Source organism: Solanum pennellii, chromosome 12 (genome assembly GCF_001406875.1).
Source record: "Solanum pennellii chromosome 12, SPENNV200".
NCBI classification, from domain to species: Eukaryota; Viridiplantae; Streptophyta; class Magnoliopsida; order Solanales; family Solanaceae; genus Solanum; species Solanum pennellii.
In genome coordinates, this window is record NC_028648.1 from 45,744,404 (window position 1) to 45,762,532 (window position 18,129).

Consider the following 18,129-nt stretch of genomic DNA (forward strand, 5'->3'; position numbering starts at 1 on the left):
CATTATACCTCTTTGTGACCACCTTGTGAGAGTATGAACCTTGCTTGGCACCGTTTTAGCCTATCTTTTTTTTTGTGAATGAAACTTGAACACAATTGACACCTTTTCTTACTACAAAAGATCTTCATGGAGAATTGATTATTTTGAATAACCAACTTAAGCCAAAAGCCTATGTTGGAGTGTGGTGAAAAGGAGGAAAATCAAGAAGTTTGAGAAATTCTCCCTTGAAAAATCGTCTTGAAAAAAAATGTTTAAAAGTATATAACCCCTTCATGTTTAAAAAAATAAGAGATAAAAGTGAAAAAAGAAAAAGATGGAAAAATAAAAGAACTGTTGAAATAAAGCATGTGCAAAGAGCAAAAGAAATAGGGCATCCAATAAGTCATGCTCAAAAGAACATATGGTGGATTGTCAGAATAACAAGGTGTGGAAGAGAAGAAGAAAAAGTGAAATATAGCCCATGATTCATTAAGGTAGAAGTCACTAATCCAAAATGATCATACATTTACCCTAAGCCTCGTTACAAGCCTGAAAAGACCTTTGTGATCTTGATTGAGCTTAACATCACGTTGGTTGGAAAATACGGGAAAGCCTATGGGGAAAAATTATGCATGTGTTTATCTTTGAGAGAATAAGAGTTGTTTGTGATTCCTACATTTTGAAAACTCTATGATCTTTGTGTGCATATGGAATCATTTTTGGTGTAAGGGCATTCTAATTCACTTGTTGAGCTTGTACTTGCAATTGAAGTTAGCATTGTAAACTTGAACTGTTATGCGGAATTCGAGATAATACGAGAAAATATAAACGCTAAAAACAAGACAACAGATTTACGTGGTTCACCAATAAATTGGCTACGTCCACGGGAAGAGGGAGAGCAGTTTTATTAAGGAGAGGCAAGAACAGAATTACAGAATAGGGTTTGCCATAGCGTCTATATATAGTGCTAAGCTATGCCCTAACAGGCTTGGGCCCAACATACAGAATTGACAGATAATTAAGGGCCCAATACAACAACATTGTATACCGTCCTTTCTGTTTGTAACGGGTCCGATTCAAGGCATTCAACAAATCTCCACCTTGACTTGAATTCTCCGAACAGATTCTTCAGACGCACTATGATAGTGCCAGGCCTCCCCCTCTTCCTCAGAGTTGCCCCGCAGGGCAATTAACAGCTTCTGATGTTGAGCAAGTCCAAACAGTGTTGAAACTTGCTCTGTGGAACCGGCTTTGTGAACATATCAGCAGGATTATCAGCAGTTCCTACTTTCTTCACCTTGATTCTCTTCTCACTTCTCAGAAAATGATACCTTACGTCAATATGCTTGGTTCTCTCATGATGGACTTGATCCTTGGCTAGACAAATTGCGCTCAAACTGTCACAATACACCGTAGCCTGATCATGATGCAGACCAAGATCACTAACCAGCCCTTTCAGCCAAATCCCTTCTTTTGCAGCCTCTGTCAAGGCCATGTACTCCGCTTCCGTAGTAGACAAAGTCACTGTAGGTTGCAAAGTTGCCTTCCAACTGACGACAGATCCTCCAAGGGTAAACACATAGCCAGTCATCGATCTTCTTGTGTCAACATCTCCAGCATAGTCAGAATCAGAATAGCCAGTAACCAAGCACTGAGTATCACCTCCATAAATGAGACCAACGTCAGATGTACCTCTAAGGTACCGGAAAATTCTCTTCACAGCCTGCCAATGTTCTCTCCCTGGTTGTCCCATGAATCTGCTCACTACACTGACTGCATGTGCTAAATCTGGCCTTGTACAGACCATAGCATACATCAAACTTCCTACGGCACTGGCATAAGGGACTCGTGACATATACTCCTTCTCTTCTTCTGACTGTGGAGCGAACATGGCAGTGAGATGGATATTGGCAGCACTGGGGGTATCAATAGGCTTAGATGAAGACATGCCAAACCTCGCCAAGACCTTCTGAATGTAGCTTCTCTGTGACAAGAAAAGTTTCCTTCTCTCTCTGTCTCTAATGATCTCCATCCCTAGAATCTTCCGAGCGGCTCCCAGATCCTTCATCTCAAACTCAGCACTAAGTAAACCCTTCAGCTTCTGAATGTCATACTTCTTCTTTGCAGCTATCAGCATATCATCTACATAAAGCACCAGATAGATGAATGAATCATCCTTGAGCCTATTGTAGTAGACACAACAATCATATGAGCTCCGAGTATAGCCCAACTTCACCATATAGCTGTCAAACCTTTTGTACCACTGCCTTGGAGACTGCTTAAGTCCATATAAGGACTTCTTCAACTTGCAGACGTGATTTTCCTTCCCTGGAACTTGGAAACCATCCGGCTGAGTCATGTATATCTCTTCCTCCAACTCTCCATGTAGAAACGCTGTCTTCACATCAAGTTGTTCAAGCTCCAGATTCTGATGTGTAACTATCGCTAGTAACACTCGGATGGAAGTATGTCTGACCACTGGTGAGAAGATCTCATTGTAGTCCACTCCCTCTCTTTGGTTGAAACCTCTGGCAACAACCCTGGCTTTATACTTGACTCCTTCTGCTGGTGATATCCCTTCCTTCTTCTTGAAAACCCATTTGCAAGTAATAATCTTTCTCCCCGAAGGCTGTATGACCAGATCCCATGTCTGATTCTTGTGTAGGGACTCCATCTCATCTCCCATAGCGGCAAACCATTTTTCAGAATCAGAACTTAAAATGGCTTCTTTGTAAGTAGACGGCTCAGATGTATCTACCTCTTCAGCAACCTGCAGTGCATAACCCACCATGTCCTCAAAACCATACCTCGTAGGTGGCCGAACTCCAACCCTCCTTGGCCGATCTTGAGCTATACTCCGATGGATATCTGATGGCATAGATTCTGGAATATCTGTTTCTGTCTGTGGCTCTTGATCCTCCTCTTCAGGTTCTTTCAAATCGCTCTCGTTCTGAATGACTTGAAACTCCACCTGTTTATCAAGACTCCCAGTTTCTGACGTAGTTGTAGGCTTCACAATGGTTCTAAGCAGAGAACTTTCATCAAAGACAACGTTCCTGCTCATAATAACCCTCTTTTCTGCTGGAGACCAGATTCTGAAACCTTTCACTCCATCTCCGTAGCCCACAAATACTCCCTTTTTAGCTCTTGGTTCTAACTTACCTTCACTGACGTGATAGTAAGCCGTACAACCAAAAGCTTTCAGATTTGAATAATCAGCAACTTTTCCTGACCACATCTCCATAGGTGTTTTGCACTGTATGCCTGTATGTGGTCCGCGGTTAATCAAGTAGCAAGCTGTACTAACCGCTTCTGCCCAGAATCTTCTATCTAGCCCAGCATTAGAGAGCATGCACCTTGCTCTCTCCAGAAGTGTTTGATTCATCCGCTCAGCTACACCGTTCTGCTGTGGTGTATTTCTGACTGTACGATGTCGAGCAATCCCTTCATCCTTACAGAATTGATCAAATTCAGACCAGCAGAATTCCAGCCCATTATCAGTTCGCAACCTCTTGATCTTCTTCCCTGTTTGATTTTCCATCAAAATTTTCCACTCCTTGAACTTCTGGAAAGCTTCACTTTTATGCTTCATCATGTACACCCAAGTCATCCTTGAGTAGTCATCAATCATGGACACAAAAAATCTGCAGCCTCCCAAAGACTCAACACGGCATGGACCCCAGCAATCAGAATGGATATAATCAAGAGTGCCTTTTGTTCTGTGAATGGCTTTTGGAAACTTGTTGCGATGTAGTTTTCCAAAGACACAATGTTCACAAAACTCTAGGCTTTTAACCTTATGACCAGCAAGAAGATCCTCCTTTGACAGAATTTGCATCCCTCTTTCACCCATATGACCAAGTCTCATGTGCCATAACTTAGTCATATCCTCCTGGTGAACTTCTGACGATGCAACATGGGCTGAACCTGTAACCGTGGAACCTTGTAGAAAATACAAAGTACCACGCATGACACCTTTCAGAATCAGATTTGAACCCTTCCAGACCCGCAAGACTCCATCTTTTCCCGACCAGCTGAATCCCTTGCTGTCCAAAGAACTGAGAGATATCAGATTTTTCGTCATCAATGGAACGTGCCTGACCTCGTTCAATGTGCAGAAGCTACCGTCATGTGTCCTTATCTTGATCGAGCCTGTCCCAACCACCTTGCAGACAGAACTGTTGGCCATCGAGATGCTGCCTCCGTCTATCTGCTCATAAGTCGTGAACCACTCTCTCCTAGGACAGATGTGATAGGATGCCCCAGAATCGAGAACCCACACATCTGAATGATGAGTGTGCTCATCCGCAACTAGGGCAATGTCTTCTTCAGAATTGGTGTCTTCTTCAGCAACAGCAGCAGAAACTGATTGTTTTTCCGATTGCTTCTTCTTCTTCGGACAATCAAATTTCCAATGTCCCTTCTCCTTGCAGTAATTACAAACATCATCTGGCTTTGCACCCTTCGACATCGGCTTATTTTTCTTTCCGCCGTTTTTCCTTCCCTTTCCGCTACTGGTGAACAGACCGGAAGGCTGTATGTCCGTACTTGTGCCGTTAGCCTTATGCCGTAATTCCCTGCTATGAAGGGCCGATCTGACTTCTTCCAGCGACACAGTATCTTTCCCAACAATGAACGATTGAACAAAATTCTCAAACGACATTGGGAGAGATACTAACAGAATTAGGGCAGCATCTTCATCCTCGATCTTCACATCGATATTACGCAATTCTAATAACAAAGTATTCAATTGCTCTAAATGTTCCCTGAGTTGTGTACCTTCAGCCATTCGTAGACCGAATAGACGTTGTTTCAGAAGCAGCTTGTTGGTTAGAGATTTTGTCATGTACAAACTCTCCAGCTTCAACCACAGACCAGCAGCAGTCTCTTCATCCGAGACTTCCGTGATGACGTCATCCGCGAGACACAGCATGATCGTCGAATGCGCCTTTTCCTCCAGAATCGCCATCTCAGGAGTAACGACGGCGTTCTTGTCTTTCGACAACGGCGCCCAGAAACCTTGCTGTTTCAACAAAGCCCGCATCTTGATCTGCCATAAACTGAAACTGTTCCTCCCTGTGAATTTGTCGATTTTTACGTTCAAAGCAGACATCTCGAATTCTCCAAGAACACCGATTAACCGAGAGGCTCTGATACCAATTTGTTATGCGGAATTCGAGATAATACGAGAAAATATAAACGCTAAAAACAAGACAACAGATTTACGTGGTTCACCAATAAATTGGCTACGTCCACGGGAAGAGGGAGAGCAGTTTTATTAAGGAGAGGCAAGAACAGAATTACAGAATAGGGTTTGCCATAGCGTCTATATATAGTGCTAAGCTATGCCCTAACAGGCTTGGGCCCAACATACAGAATTGACAGATAATTAAGGGCCCAATTCAAGGCATTCAACATGAACTCTATTTGATGATGTCTAGTCATAGTTTGAAACTTGTAGTGCACAATTTGACATTGCTTAGGCAAATTGAACCTCATTTGCGTTCATGTTGAGTCTTAAGTAGCACTATATATAGATATCTCTATTGAACTGATTGATCTTGGTTTTACTTGACGATAAGCAAAATTTTAAGTTGGGGTATTGATGAGTAGGGGATTTTGACACATTTAGGGTTCATTTTCATAGTTGTATTGTCCTAAATGCCTAATTTATGCTCTAAAGTGATGTTTAAGTGTTGATTTGCAGCAATAAAGGCAAAAGAGCAAGTTAAGGACATTACAGGGTGAAAAAGAGCGAAAAAAACTAAAGAAGTTGAAGAAGGGAAATCTTGGTGATCGCCAAGACCACTAGGCAAACCTCCGAGTAGTCCTTTAGCTTGCCGATGTGCCGGTTGTATCGACAAAGGAGCCTTACAGAATAATCAGTGAAGATGTGATTTAAAAATAGCGACAAGAAGGGACAATTGGAGCATCGCCGACTAGATCGAAGAACCCAACTTTGATCGCATAAAATCACAGCACAAATAGGGTGAAGACTTAAGCCAAAAGGGCGATGGATTAGGGCATTTGGCGCATCACCGACCGATTCGGTGATGCTCGACTTATTCCGCCTAATTAATCCAAAGGTAAAAATTTGGGAGCTTATAAATTGAATTTTGAATAGATAAAGAGGAACCCTGACATGCACTCTCTTTGGTTTCTGATCAAGAACACCAAAAACACTATTCTTAGTAGTTCTTAACGAGAATTTTGAATTGGGTATGATTTTAAATCAATTCCTAGCATTGTGAAGACTTGAATTTTATTTCCCATGATGGAAAACTATAATTGGTAATATTTTATCGGTTTTTATATTGTGTGGCCAAAACCCCTATTCTTGGGGGAGTGATTATGTGATTAATTGCTCTAATCATCTTATGGGTGTTTTAATTTACTGATTTGCGTGATAATTTAGTATGGGTTTGATTGTTAGTTGTGTTTTAATCTATGAATTGTAACTGTAATTACAATTTTAACTTAGTATTCTTGTCTTTCTTGAGAAAGAGGTTTTAGAATTAAGGGCGTCGATTGATCATTGTAGTGATTGGGTTATCGTTAATTCAACTTGAGAGAGTAGATCTAAATTCAATCCCACCAATCTAGCTCGAGAGAGTAGATTAATTAAGGTATTTGGATGATCATAGTGGTACTCTTGTTTAGGTTAGAGAAGTTCACCTTAATCGTGCTAGTTGATCGAGTGATGACTACCACATTCAAGCCTAGCCTACCCATTAAGATTGTGCATTTGTTAGTAAATTTGAATCACCCATTTAGAGAATTAGCAATTCATCAATCTTATCCCCTACAATCTCTCTACTTAATTACTACCCTTTATTTGTAGTTGTTAACTGCCAATCTAAACCCACCCCCCTCTCCCCATCCCCGTTCGACACTAGTTGTCAACCATTTCAATTTACTTTAATAGTTTCGATAATGTTTACTTCTGCAAACGACTAGAGCACAACCTTTACTTCATAATTGAATTCCATTCTTTATCCCTCCCTGTGGGATCAACCCTAAGTCTTTGTTAATTTATACTTGATTGTGACCGCCTACACTTAGAATCAGATGAAGTGTAGCTGAGTGTTATCAAAGGTGAATGTTCGTAAGCAAAAAGTAATGGCTTTTAAACAAGAGGGAGATGGTGTATTTTGTATCAAGGTAGATTGTGCATACAAAGGGTGGATGAACTCCAAGAGAGGATCATGGATGAAGCTCATAGATCTAGATACTCTATCCATACGGGTTCCACAAAGATGTATCGTGACTTGGGGAAAGTTATTGATGTAGTAGTATGAAGAGGTGTATTCTAGAGTTCGTTACTAAGTGCGTGAACTGCCAACAAGTCAAGGTAGAGCACCAAAGGCCCAGTGGTATGGCTCAGAATATAAAGATTCTAAAATAGAAGAGGGAAATGATCAATATAGATTTCATTATTGGTTTATTGCGGTCTCGCATGAGGTATGATTCGATTTGGGTGATTGTAGATTGAACTAAATAATCCCATTTCTTGTCGGTAAATACTACCTTTTCGGCAGAATATTATGCCAGGTAGTCAGATTTCATGGAGTTCTGGTCCTACTATTTTCAGGTAGAGGTGCGCAATTCACTGCACAATTTTATAAGTCTTTCCAGAAAAGTTTGGGTTCGAAGGTGAACCTTAGTACTACTTTCCATCCTCAAACTGATGGTAAAAGCAGAGTGAACGATTCCGGCATTGAAGAATATGTTGAGGGCGTGTGTGATCAATTTCAAGGATAATTGGGATGATCATTTACCTCCCATTGAGTTTCCTTACAACAACAATTATCACTTAAACATCAAGATGAATCTTTATGAGGTTGTTTATGGGAGAAGATGTAAATATCCTATTATATGGTTTGAAGTTGGTGAATTTGGATTGATAGGACCGGACTTGGTTCATCAAGTTATGGATAAAGGGAAGATCATTTAAGAAAGGTTGAAAAAAGCGCAGAGTCATCAAAGAATCCTATACTAGTGTTAGGATAAGAGACTTAGAGTTTGAGGTGGATGATTGGGTTTATTTGAAAGTTCCACCCATGAATGGTGTTATGAGATTTGGTAAAAAGGGGAAGTATCACACCCTGAACGTGGCCGACACTGAAGAACCATTGTTATCCCCAAGAAAACCCTTGGCCTGACTCAATTCTCAGCGGAAAACTTACTCAGAAATGTTTTAAAAAGTAACTTTACTCAATTGTCTAAAAATTAAATTTAGAATATCTTAGAGATAAAACATTCACCGTCTAAAAGTAGCAACTCAAGTCTTTAAACATTAAACACTTTAAATGGAAAGACTCATGAACTAATACTCAATATCTATCTATGAAGCCTCTAATACTAAGAGTATGTCGGGACAAAACCCCTGATCATCCTAACAAATTAAAATACTGGAAAGTAAAGAGGGGATCCTTCAGAAGCAAGGAAAGTCACCAATCGAATCTGAAACTCAATTAGATCAATGAAGCACTGGTTAATGATCCTGGTTACATGTGTCTGGATAATGAAAGATGCTGGCCAAATGGCGCAGTACATGGAATGTAAGAGCATGTTAGGGGAAAACTAAAGCATGACATAAGCTTGAACTAGAACTGAAGAAACAACTTACCTCGTCTTAACTCGACCTCAACTCAATCTCAACTCATTTCAATATAAAGCAGTGATAAAAATGAAATATAAAGAAAAGTTTTTAATACATTAAGTTGTCTTGATTTCCTTTTTCAACCTTCCATTTTTAATTCGTTTTAACTTCAAACTTCTTCATATTTACATCAATATAATCATAAATATAGAATATATTATGCGCATAATTTATAAAGTTCGTGCTCAAAAGGGAAAATAAAAATACTAAATGTGACAAGTAATAATAATAAAATATACTTTTGGCCTCACATCATATTGCATGAAAGATTTACTGTGAATAAAAAAAATAACCAAGCAGTCAATCATTATAGAAGGATCACATCACATTAAAGTAAATAAAGATGCAGATATGATAAGTTTGTTCAAAGAGTGGTATACTTCAATTTGACATTTGAATATTGAATTGGGAGAAGGTACAAGTATTCCCAGGCTATTATTGAAATCTCAGTGACACATTAACTAAATTAAGGTTCTATTAACCCCTTAATTCATTTTTTTTTAATTTTGTACACTTTTATGGCTTGCGTGACATCCAAATATATCTCACGCGTTTGAAATGTGTTGGGCCACATAAACTAAAAGTTGTACAAAATTATATAAAGCATGAATTGAGGGAGTAATAGGACCTTATTTTAATTAAGGTGTGTCTCTGAGATTTCGACTATAGTCTAGGGGTACTTACACCTTATCTCTATTAAATATTAATTATTATCGTAAAAAACTTACAAAAATAGATGTGGAAAGAACTTTACGAACACTACTTGTCAAAATTATGTGTTATTTGTCGATGTTCTACTTGAAAAAGTCTGATATTTTAATTGACACATAATGAGATAATAACACGATAAAGAGAAGAAAACAGGAATAGTAGAATTATACGAACTAATAGTAGTGACACAATTCCTTGACAACTGCGATAATGAGACAAAAACATCCTTGTTGACATTTAATTAGAGAGAGAATGAGGAATGTAAAACGGTTATCTAGAAAAGTAAACAGATGAAAGTTTGGCGGAAAGTTACATGAAGTTATTTTCTTTAATAGGCTTAGTTAAGTTATATATGTAGAAACTTACTTGAAGTTGATATTGTGACCTATAAATATTCAAAGAAAACTTTAACTTGGGATAATAAATATTTTTTGTCATTGCTCGCAGGGTACATTATCTTAATGTAAGTATTTGACAAGAAAATCATATTGTGGTACCTAAAGCGAATTCATCTCTTGATAATGTGCGAAAGTGTCCTTTTTTGAGAAAAAAAAAACATATAGAAAAGGTTTGAGTAATGGTAACTTTTGAACTAAACATAGAGTAAATGATTGCAAAAAAGCAGAAATATGTACCAAACAAAATTAATTTTTGCATGTTATGAAATACTCCGTCCATTAAAAAATACGATTGATTATAACATGAGAACATCTTCATAATTATATCTTCAAAGATCCATCAAGATAATTCTAAATAAATAATGTAACATCTTTGTAAAAATATGCACACCGGACAAAAAGAACATCACATTTGAGTTATGAAGTGATCTAGGCCCCGTCTTCCTCAGGAGGAGCAATTAAGGAATAGAGCAATAGAGATTAGAAAGACAAAATGAGTTTTAATTAAATATTATATAAATTTTAGGTTTTAAATTTTTGTATATTTAATTATTTTTTATATAATATTTTTATAATATTAATTTTAAATATATATAAGTTAACTTTTTTATAAATTAGTTTATTTTATATGACTTTCTTTTAATATTAAATTTATTCTAATATTAATTATAATTGAATATAATTACACTTAAAATTTAATGGAGTAAATTTTACATAAATTTGATATTTAGGTCGGAGATGCCATAACAAGGCTATATTTGCGTATCTCAAACGAATAGTAAAGACACACGTGGAGCAGCACCTGGAAAGCGATGGTAGTGTAAACCGACAAGGAATTGGCACGTTGCAGTTGCAGTTGCACTGTGTGTTTTGCATAAAAAAACCGACTTTCTCCCTTCTCCATCTCTTTCCCTCTCCATTGCTGCATTTGAGAAGATAGTTGTGATTCGAAACCTAAATCATCGCAACCAATGCAGCGGCTCGTTGACCATGTCCTTGCTGTAACCAAAGAGTATGTTCATTCATCTCTTCTTCTTCTTCTTGTAAATTTAGCTCCTTTATTGATTGCCCATTCAAGCTGCAACTTCATGTCTTAAAAGTGTATTCACCTTTTTTTTTTACTTTACTTTTTTTGGTTGTTTGGGCAGTTAATTTATGATTTTTTGCAGTATTAGGTCAACTGCTGAATTGATTGTGTGTATGAATAGAACATAGTGGAGGATTCCTCTTATGTGAAAGAAATTGAGATTTAGGATGCTAAACATAGGAACAACAGTTTACGGGCTTCTAGAGAGTTTATGCACCATTAAAAAAAAAGGGGGGGGGGGGGGAATAGTTTTACTAATAGAGTTTTGGGCTGACGGTATATCCTTATGCTACAATTGCAAACAAAAAAAAAATCCTTTAATTACTCCTAGATTTTTTGAAAGAAGTCTGTTTTTTTAATAAAAGTTAAAATACAAGAATGTTTATTGCAAATTTTGGAATCATTAAAGGGTGTTTTTTTGTTCATAATTTTGTAGTATAAGGATGTACCTAAGATTGGATTATACTTCGGAGATGATTTTAGCCCAAAACTCTTTACTAGTATCTATGAAGTAGAATTATAATTAACTCAATTCACCATGAAGTGCTCTGAGAATAATTTAGTTAAGAATAAATAAGCGTTGAAGTCTCTGATGTCTAACCAATGAGAGAGGAGTTTTAAGTGTATATGCATACAAAGAGGCATGTTGAAGGTGATGCATTTATAGTGACTGCCAGACCGATATAATCAGGGAGATAATTAGCATTGGATCCTTTATATGGTGAAAGAAGAGCCCTTTATATCAGTTGCCAGTGATGGTCTTCTATGTGAACTCAGAGGACGTGTATTTGTTTTTAATACGTTACCTGGTAGCATAATTGAGAAAACTAGGCTAATCACTTGCAGGAAAAACGCTACAAGTACCATTACTGTATATCTAGAGAAAAGGAGGAACTATGGGCTAGGTAGTTCGGACACTTCAAAAAGGTCTATGGGTGATATTGGGTCCATTCTTGGAGGATCCGACATGGATGCGGCAACAATATTGTAGAGTCCGAGCGTACATGGATGCGGCAACAATATTGGAGAGTTCGACCAACATAGACTATGGGAGACACTGTTATTCTCCATATCAAAAGACTATGGGAGACACTGTTATTCTCCATATCAAAAGAGAAGAAATTTTCTGTGTACTCAAGGCTGACACAGCTGAAGATTTTCTGTCAATATTTTAAGTCCATATATTTAAGAAATGAAACCATGAGTTTGCATAGTGTCTTACTCTCTCACCTGTTAGGAAAAAACATTTTAAGTCCACATATTTAAGATATGAAACCATGAGTTTGCATACAGTCTTACTCTCTCACCTGTTAGGAAGCAAGTTGTATATGAGTAGTTTATTTTTAAGTTGATCTGAGAAATCTAGTTGTTCATGCTGATCAGGAAATAACTGGCTCCATGTAGAAGTGACCAGGGATAGATGTTATGGTATAGGAGACAAGCCTTTGAGCTGGTTATATTTAGTTCTTGATGCAGTTCAAGTGAAAGAATTAATGGTGAAAGTAAGAGGCAAGATCATGAAAACTCCACCAATGCAGATATATTTTCGAAGTGAAATTCCTTGGCTATCATCATCAATTTTTTATATTTTCCTTTCAGGGGATAAAGTTGTTTGTAAATGAAATTATTTCTCTTGAGGATGTCATAGTAGTTTCTTATCTTCTGAAAAGGGGACAATAAATTTTCAGAATGCTTACATGAAATGCTTGCAGTTAGCACATGCTGTTTCGTGTTTGTATTTTTGTCTGCTAACTTTCCTGGAGCAACTGTTGGGATGAATCCGTTATTTGATGTTAATATCTCTTTGTTCATTCTCTCAGGTCAGTTAAAACATTCACTTATGAGTCATTGAACAATGTTGTGAGGTTGATAAATGGGGTGTCTGCACTATTATTGACAATATTACCAGGGAACTCTTCTATTCTTGAAGGTATCCATGGTTGGGAGCTTCGGCCAGCATTTCGTGGGCCTAGGCTTCCGCGCTGGATGGAAGAGTGAGTTTCAATCTTCATTTCCTCTTTACTCATGCTCTAAAATTCAGATAATTTCCTGCTTCTCTGGTTATGCATTGACAACTGTGTTACTTCTGTCACCTCTTTTGGCAATTATGTCAAAAAATTCAAAACATCTTAAGTATCTTTTCATGTTTTTTCCAATAACGGCTCATTTTGTTAACATGCTTCTTCCTGGTGATCACAGTGGTGTCTCATCATTTAACCAATTCATTCATGAGCTTTCTGTTGAACCCAATGCCTCATCAAGTGTAGAATACTCATCACAGGAAGATGTTGATGAAAACATCGGTCCAATGTCTCCTCCGTTACAAAGTTCTCGAGCATCCAGAGTGAGCAGTTTTACCAGGAAGAGCAGTAGCTGGGTACATTTGCTCAGATACATCTTCTCATGGTTCCTTTTCCCCATTAAATTTATGTTGGGAATACCGTTGTATCTATATGGTTCACGTACTACGTCTGGGAGTCTACAGTCTTCCCCTCTACAAGCTACCAAGAGATTACAGTCACTCAAGGACCACTTTGTCCAACGGGCCACTGACAGAAGGCGAGGCGTAGTTGAGGTGTGACATATTAAGTTTTCTCCTTTTATAGTGTCCTCTGTTCCAAACTACTGGCAGTGGGCTTATTTTCATGAATCATACATATGATTCATGCTTTTTCAGATCCATTTCTCTCTTTTGATGAATGTGTTGGGTGTCCCGTTACATATTACATTTGTTCTGCTCATCTTTTTGTTTGGGGCAAGAGGATGGATCATTCCGTAGTTTTTTCTTTCTTTCTTTTTTGTTTGACAGTTGTTGGTCATTTAAGTAATTGTTTTACTGTTATTTTGCACTCCCGTTAAGCCATTACTGGTTTTATTAAGATGACTTGGTCTGATTTATCTTTTGTAGGATCTCCATCTAGCAATTGAGATAATTATTGAGACTATCTTTGGATTTGCTCACAAGGCAGTACATCGTCTTCTTTCACCGATAGTCACTGTAACGGAAGTGGTGAAATGGTTCTTTTCTTGTATGAGTGGTCCAGAGAATGTTCCTGCTGATGGTTCAGGTGTATCTGTACCTACAGATACTCTTTCAGAGAATGATCCTACGCCTAGGGAACGAAAAACAGGCTTTTATCATTCCCTTAATACAGATTCTAGGACATGTCAAGATGTCATAACAGAGCTTGGGTAAGGCACTTTGATTTGATTCCGCTCCTTTGCCAAAACTGACATGGATGTTCCCTTGGATTGTGATTTTTCTGAACAAATAACATGTTCAAATAAATATAACTTTTTTCCTTAGAAGACTCTTTTTTGTCAAATGAACAGTGATGATATTTTCATGAAGTTGTTTGGAGATTATATGGTGTTGAAAAGGACTAGCATCTCATCTGTATTCCAATTGCATTTGTGCTCTTTTACTTACTGCACTGAGCCTAGAGTATGCTATAATTTCTACAGGTTAATCCGTTAAGCTTTTGGTAGACTGTCAAAGAATTTCTGTCAACTGTTCTTTGGTAGATATTCTATGTCTTAAAAATCTTTCAGATCTCTGTGATGATCAACTATCCTCTTTTAGTCTCTTTCTGCCTTTAGGATTCATTGTTCAGTTGTAAATAGGAGCTTTGTGTTGCAATCTTTTGAAATCTCTTCTCCTAGTGAAGTGGCCGTTCTTTACTGGTAGACGAGGTATTTTGTGCTGTCCTCTTTCGGTCCTTCTTGGCTTTAGCAGATAGGTAAGTCTTTGTGGTTTAGGGGTATTACATTGTTCTCTCCAGACTTGAGAGAGTCTTTCAGCAGGAGCTCTTGTATTCATAACTATATTGATATTTTCACATCGAGTTTGACATTCCTATTTTTCTCGGCATATAATTGCTTTTTCTTGTAGGTACCCATATGAAGCTCTTCGTGTGGTAACTAGTGATGGATATATTCTCCTTTTGGAGAGAATTCCAAGGTTTGGATTCCTGTTTTGACATTGCTGTCTCTTTATATCCAGAGCTTTTTGGTGGATGCCCGTGTATGAATTTGATTTGATGATCTAAATTTGATATTGCAGACGTGATGCTCGGAAAGTTGTTTATCTGCAACATGGGGTTTTTGATTCATCCATGGGGTGAGCCACATGTCTGTGTTCATTCTTCATGTCACATTTTCTCTCTGTATATGATTATATACATTTACGCATAGTCTAAGTTGGGGTTAAAATGAGCAGTGATATTTATTTTGTCGACAGATTGTTATGTTGTCCTTTCTGGTTCTTCAGGTTTATAACTAGTATTAGTATAAACTAAATGATGTTTGGAAGGCATACTAATCAATTGGCATTTAAAAATTTATGAAGTGATTTATTATTGTATCTGGGTTGTGTATATTATAAGCAACAATTAGAGGGGAGATGGCTTCTTATTTTCTTTTTTATTTCTTTTACTCCCTCCGTTTCAAAAAGGATGGCCTAGTTTGACTTGGAACGGAGTTAAAGAAAAGAAAAAGGACTTTTTAATCTTGTGGTTCTAAATTAAAGTTATGTCAAATGTACCAAAACGCCCTTTAATCTTGTGGTCTTAAACATGCCACGTGGAAAGTTAAAGTTAAAGTGTTGCCAAAAAAAGAAAGGGGACATTCTTTTTGAAACAAACTAAAAAGGAAATAGGGACATTCTTTTTGAAATGGAGGGAGTAATATTTGATTTAAAAAATTGGCTGGCATGGGCATCTGTGAGGGGTTAAACCTTGCTATGCATTATGTGCCTATTAATTCAGCTGGGATAGTGGACTGAGATTATGAATAAATGTCCATCTGGATTCAGTACTACACTTCATTTAATCTTGTGCGGTCAAAAGTTGAACGGCTTGTGACTGACCTGGCTTTTGCTTAATCAAAGTGATCCAATTTAATTTTTAAGTGTATATTCTGTATCAGCCCTTGAAAGGTAAGTCGTGTTATCTGTAGCCAAAGATGATCAATTGTTTGAACATGAGATTAAGAATTATTATCCCTTTAATTTTGTGGATCTTACTGAAGTATGCCGTCAAAATTGCTAGAGAGCTGACCAGTGGATATCTTTCTCAATGCATGTTTTGATTGCTTTAAGACGTGCTAATCTGTCAGTTCTTAGATTTCTTTTTCCTTTTTGTTGCTAAGATTGTAGTTTTGATCAGTTACGATTGTCAACTACATAGACATTTAGTTCATCTTACATCTTTACACGGTGACCTGACTTTACAGTTGGATATCGAATGGAGTTGTTGGCTCTCCTGCATTTGCAGCCTATGATCAAGGTTTGTCCTTTTGATTTTTTAGCGAATGTCTCTTGGTGCAATATACTATGGTTGTTTTCCTTACCGGGATAATTAAGTGACATATTTCTCTTTCAGGGTATGATGTTTTCCTTGGAAATTTTCGCGGACTGGTTTCGAGAGAACATGTTGATGGCAATATATCCCCACGACAGTAAGTGCGCTACTTCATGCAGCTCCCATTATGTCGGAAGTACCTTTATCCATATTCTCTGTTCTTGGAATGGTATCAGTTTTCTATATATCTAAGCATTGCTAAATTTCTCGCAACTTTTATTTTCTGTATGTTGCATGTGCATGTAGATACTGGAGGTACTCCATAAATGAGCACGGGACACAAGATATACCTGCGATCATACAGAAGATCCATGAAATAAAAGTTTCTGAATTGAAAAACAGCCAAGCGGGTTTTGAGGAAGAGTTTGAGAGTGATCAACCATACAAGCTCTGTGCTATTTCCCATAGTTTGGGTGGAGCTGCTATTCTGATGTATGTCATAACCCAGCGAATTGAGGAAAAACCCCATAGGCTTTCAAGATTAATCTTGTTATCACCTGCTGGCTTCCATCATGATTCAAATATTGTTTTCACGGTTATGGAGTACGTATTCCTAGTGTTATCTCCTTTACTGATGCCCTTTGTGCCAGCTTTCTATATACCTACTCGTTTTTTCCGCATGCTGGTCAATAAGTTGGCACGGGACTTCCATAACTTACCTGCAGTTGGAGGCCTTGTGCAAACCCTGATAAGTTATGTGGTTGGTGGAGACAGTTCAAACTGGGTTGGAGCTCTGGGGTTATCACATTACAATATGAATGATATGCCAGCTGTTTCATTTTGCGTGGCACTTCACATGGCACAGATCAAACGCAGCCGTAAATTTATCATGTTTGACTACGGTAGTGCAGCTACAAACATGGAAGTCTATGGATCCTCACAGCCCTTGGATTTGGGGGAGTACTATCTCTTCATTGATATTCCAGTTGACCTTGTTGCTGGGCAGAAGGACAACGTCATCAGGCCGTCCATGGTTAGGAAGCATTATGACCTGATGACTGATGCAGGTGTAGATGTATCATATAACGAGTTTGAGTATGCGCATTTGGATTTTACGTTTTCTCATCGTGAAGAACTACTCGCATATGTAATGTCCCGGTTAATGCTAGTAGGGTGTTCGTCAGAGAAACTAGCTGGGCAGAAATCATTGAGGAATCAGAAAAATGAGGTACAATCGAGCAGCCATTGAAGCGTAATGCTCCATAAGCCTAGGGACATTTTACTTCTGGAGGTGCTTTCAAGTTGTTGTTTTTTAATGTTGTAAAACATTTTAGGGTAGAGATATGAAAATCTACAGAACACAGTATCACCACCGTGTGTGAGGCGGGAGCCCCAATAAAAGCTTTACAAAAATGGGTGATCAAAAGATCGTACTTCCTCACTTTTTTTTTTCTATGGGGAAGGGATCTATCTATGTATAAGCCAGTTATATGCATATTGTTTCTTTATGTTGTAAGCATCAGAATTTTGTGATTATTGTATTTCTGTTCTGATTTTCAAGATGACCTTTTCCTAATATTATTTTAGGTTAAAACCAATCAGTGGAGTTTTGGGAAAATATTAGGAAAAAATATGATCGAGCTCAATTGGTTTCGGGAAATATGTTTTTGTATTTAAATAAATTGATCGTGCTTGATTAGTAAAACTAAAGTATATTTTTGTAGAAATTAACTGATGGGCGTTAGTTTTTTTATTTTTTTCAGTTTTGNGTCAATTTTGCCAGCTTTTTAAGCAGAAAGTATCATCCTTTGTCGATTTAGGTTTCTTTTTCTTAAAAGAAAATTCCAATCAGATCCAATGGTACGAAAATCAATGGTCTTTGTTCGCTATGCATTTGTCGTTTTTAGTATATGTTATGGTGGTTTTAAGTCCATTATGTTAGTTAGATAAAAGAGATATCAAAGTTAAAGGATTAAAGATACTGAAAGTTAT

The 18,129-nt window shown here is 37.7% G+C and overlaps 1 protein-coding gene across 1 annotated transcript; it reads left to right on the forward strand.

Annotated features, from left to right (window-relative positions):
* Positions 1 to 10,545: 10,545 nt before the first annotated feature.
* LOC107005519 lies at positions 10,546 to 17,697 on the forward strand. The gene is made up of 9 exons (XM_015204132.2): positions 10,546 to 10,762; positions 12,658 to 12,831; positions 13,037 to 13,412; positions 13,746 to 14,029; positions 14,730 to 14,798; positions 14,901 to 14,957; positions 16,070 to 16,122; positions 16,219 to 16,294; positions 16,444 to 17,697. The coding sequence occupies exons 1-9, from the start codon at positions 10,722 to 10,724 to the stop codon at positions 17,384 to 17,386; spliced, it is 2,073 nt and encodes a 690-aa protein (XP_015059618.1). The 5' UTR covers positions 10,546 to 10,721; the 3' UTR covers positions 17,387 to 17,697.
* Positions 17,698 to 18,129: the final 432 nt, after the last annotated feature.

Bases quoted from the DNA above. Each gene is read 5' to 3' on its own strand.
- LOC107005519 (XM_015204132.2), top strand. From the start codon at position 10,722: ATGCAGCGGCTCGTTGACCATGTCCTTGCTGTAACCAAAGA. The intron at 12,832-13,036 runs GTGAGTTTCAAT...TGGTGATCACAG, and splicing joins CTTCCGCGCTGGATGGAAGA to TGGTGTCTCATCATTTAACC. The intron at 13,413-13,745 runs GTGTGACATATT...TATCTTTTGTAG, and splicing joins GAAGGCGAGGCGTAGTTGAG to GATCTCCATCTAGCAATTGA.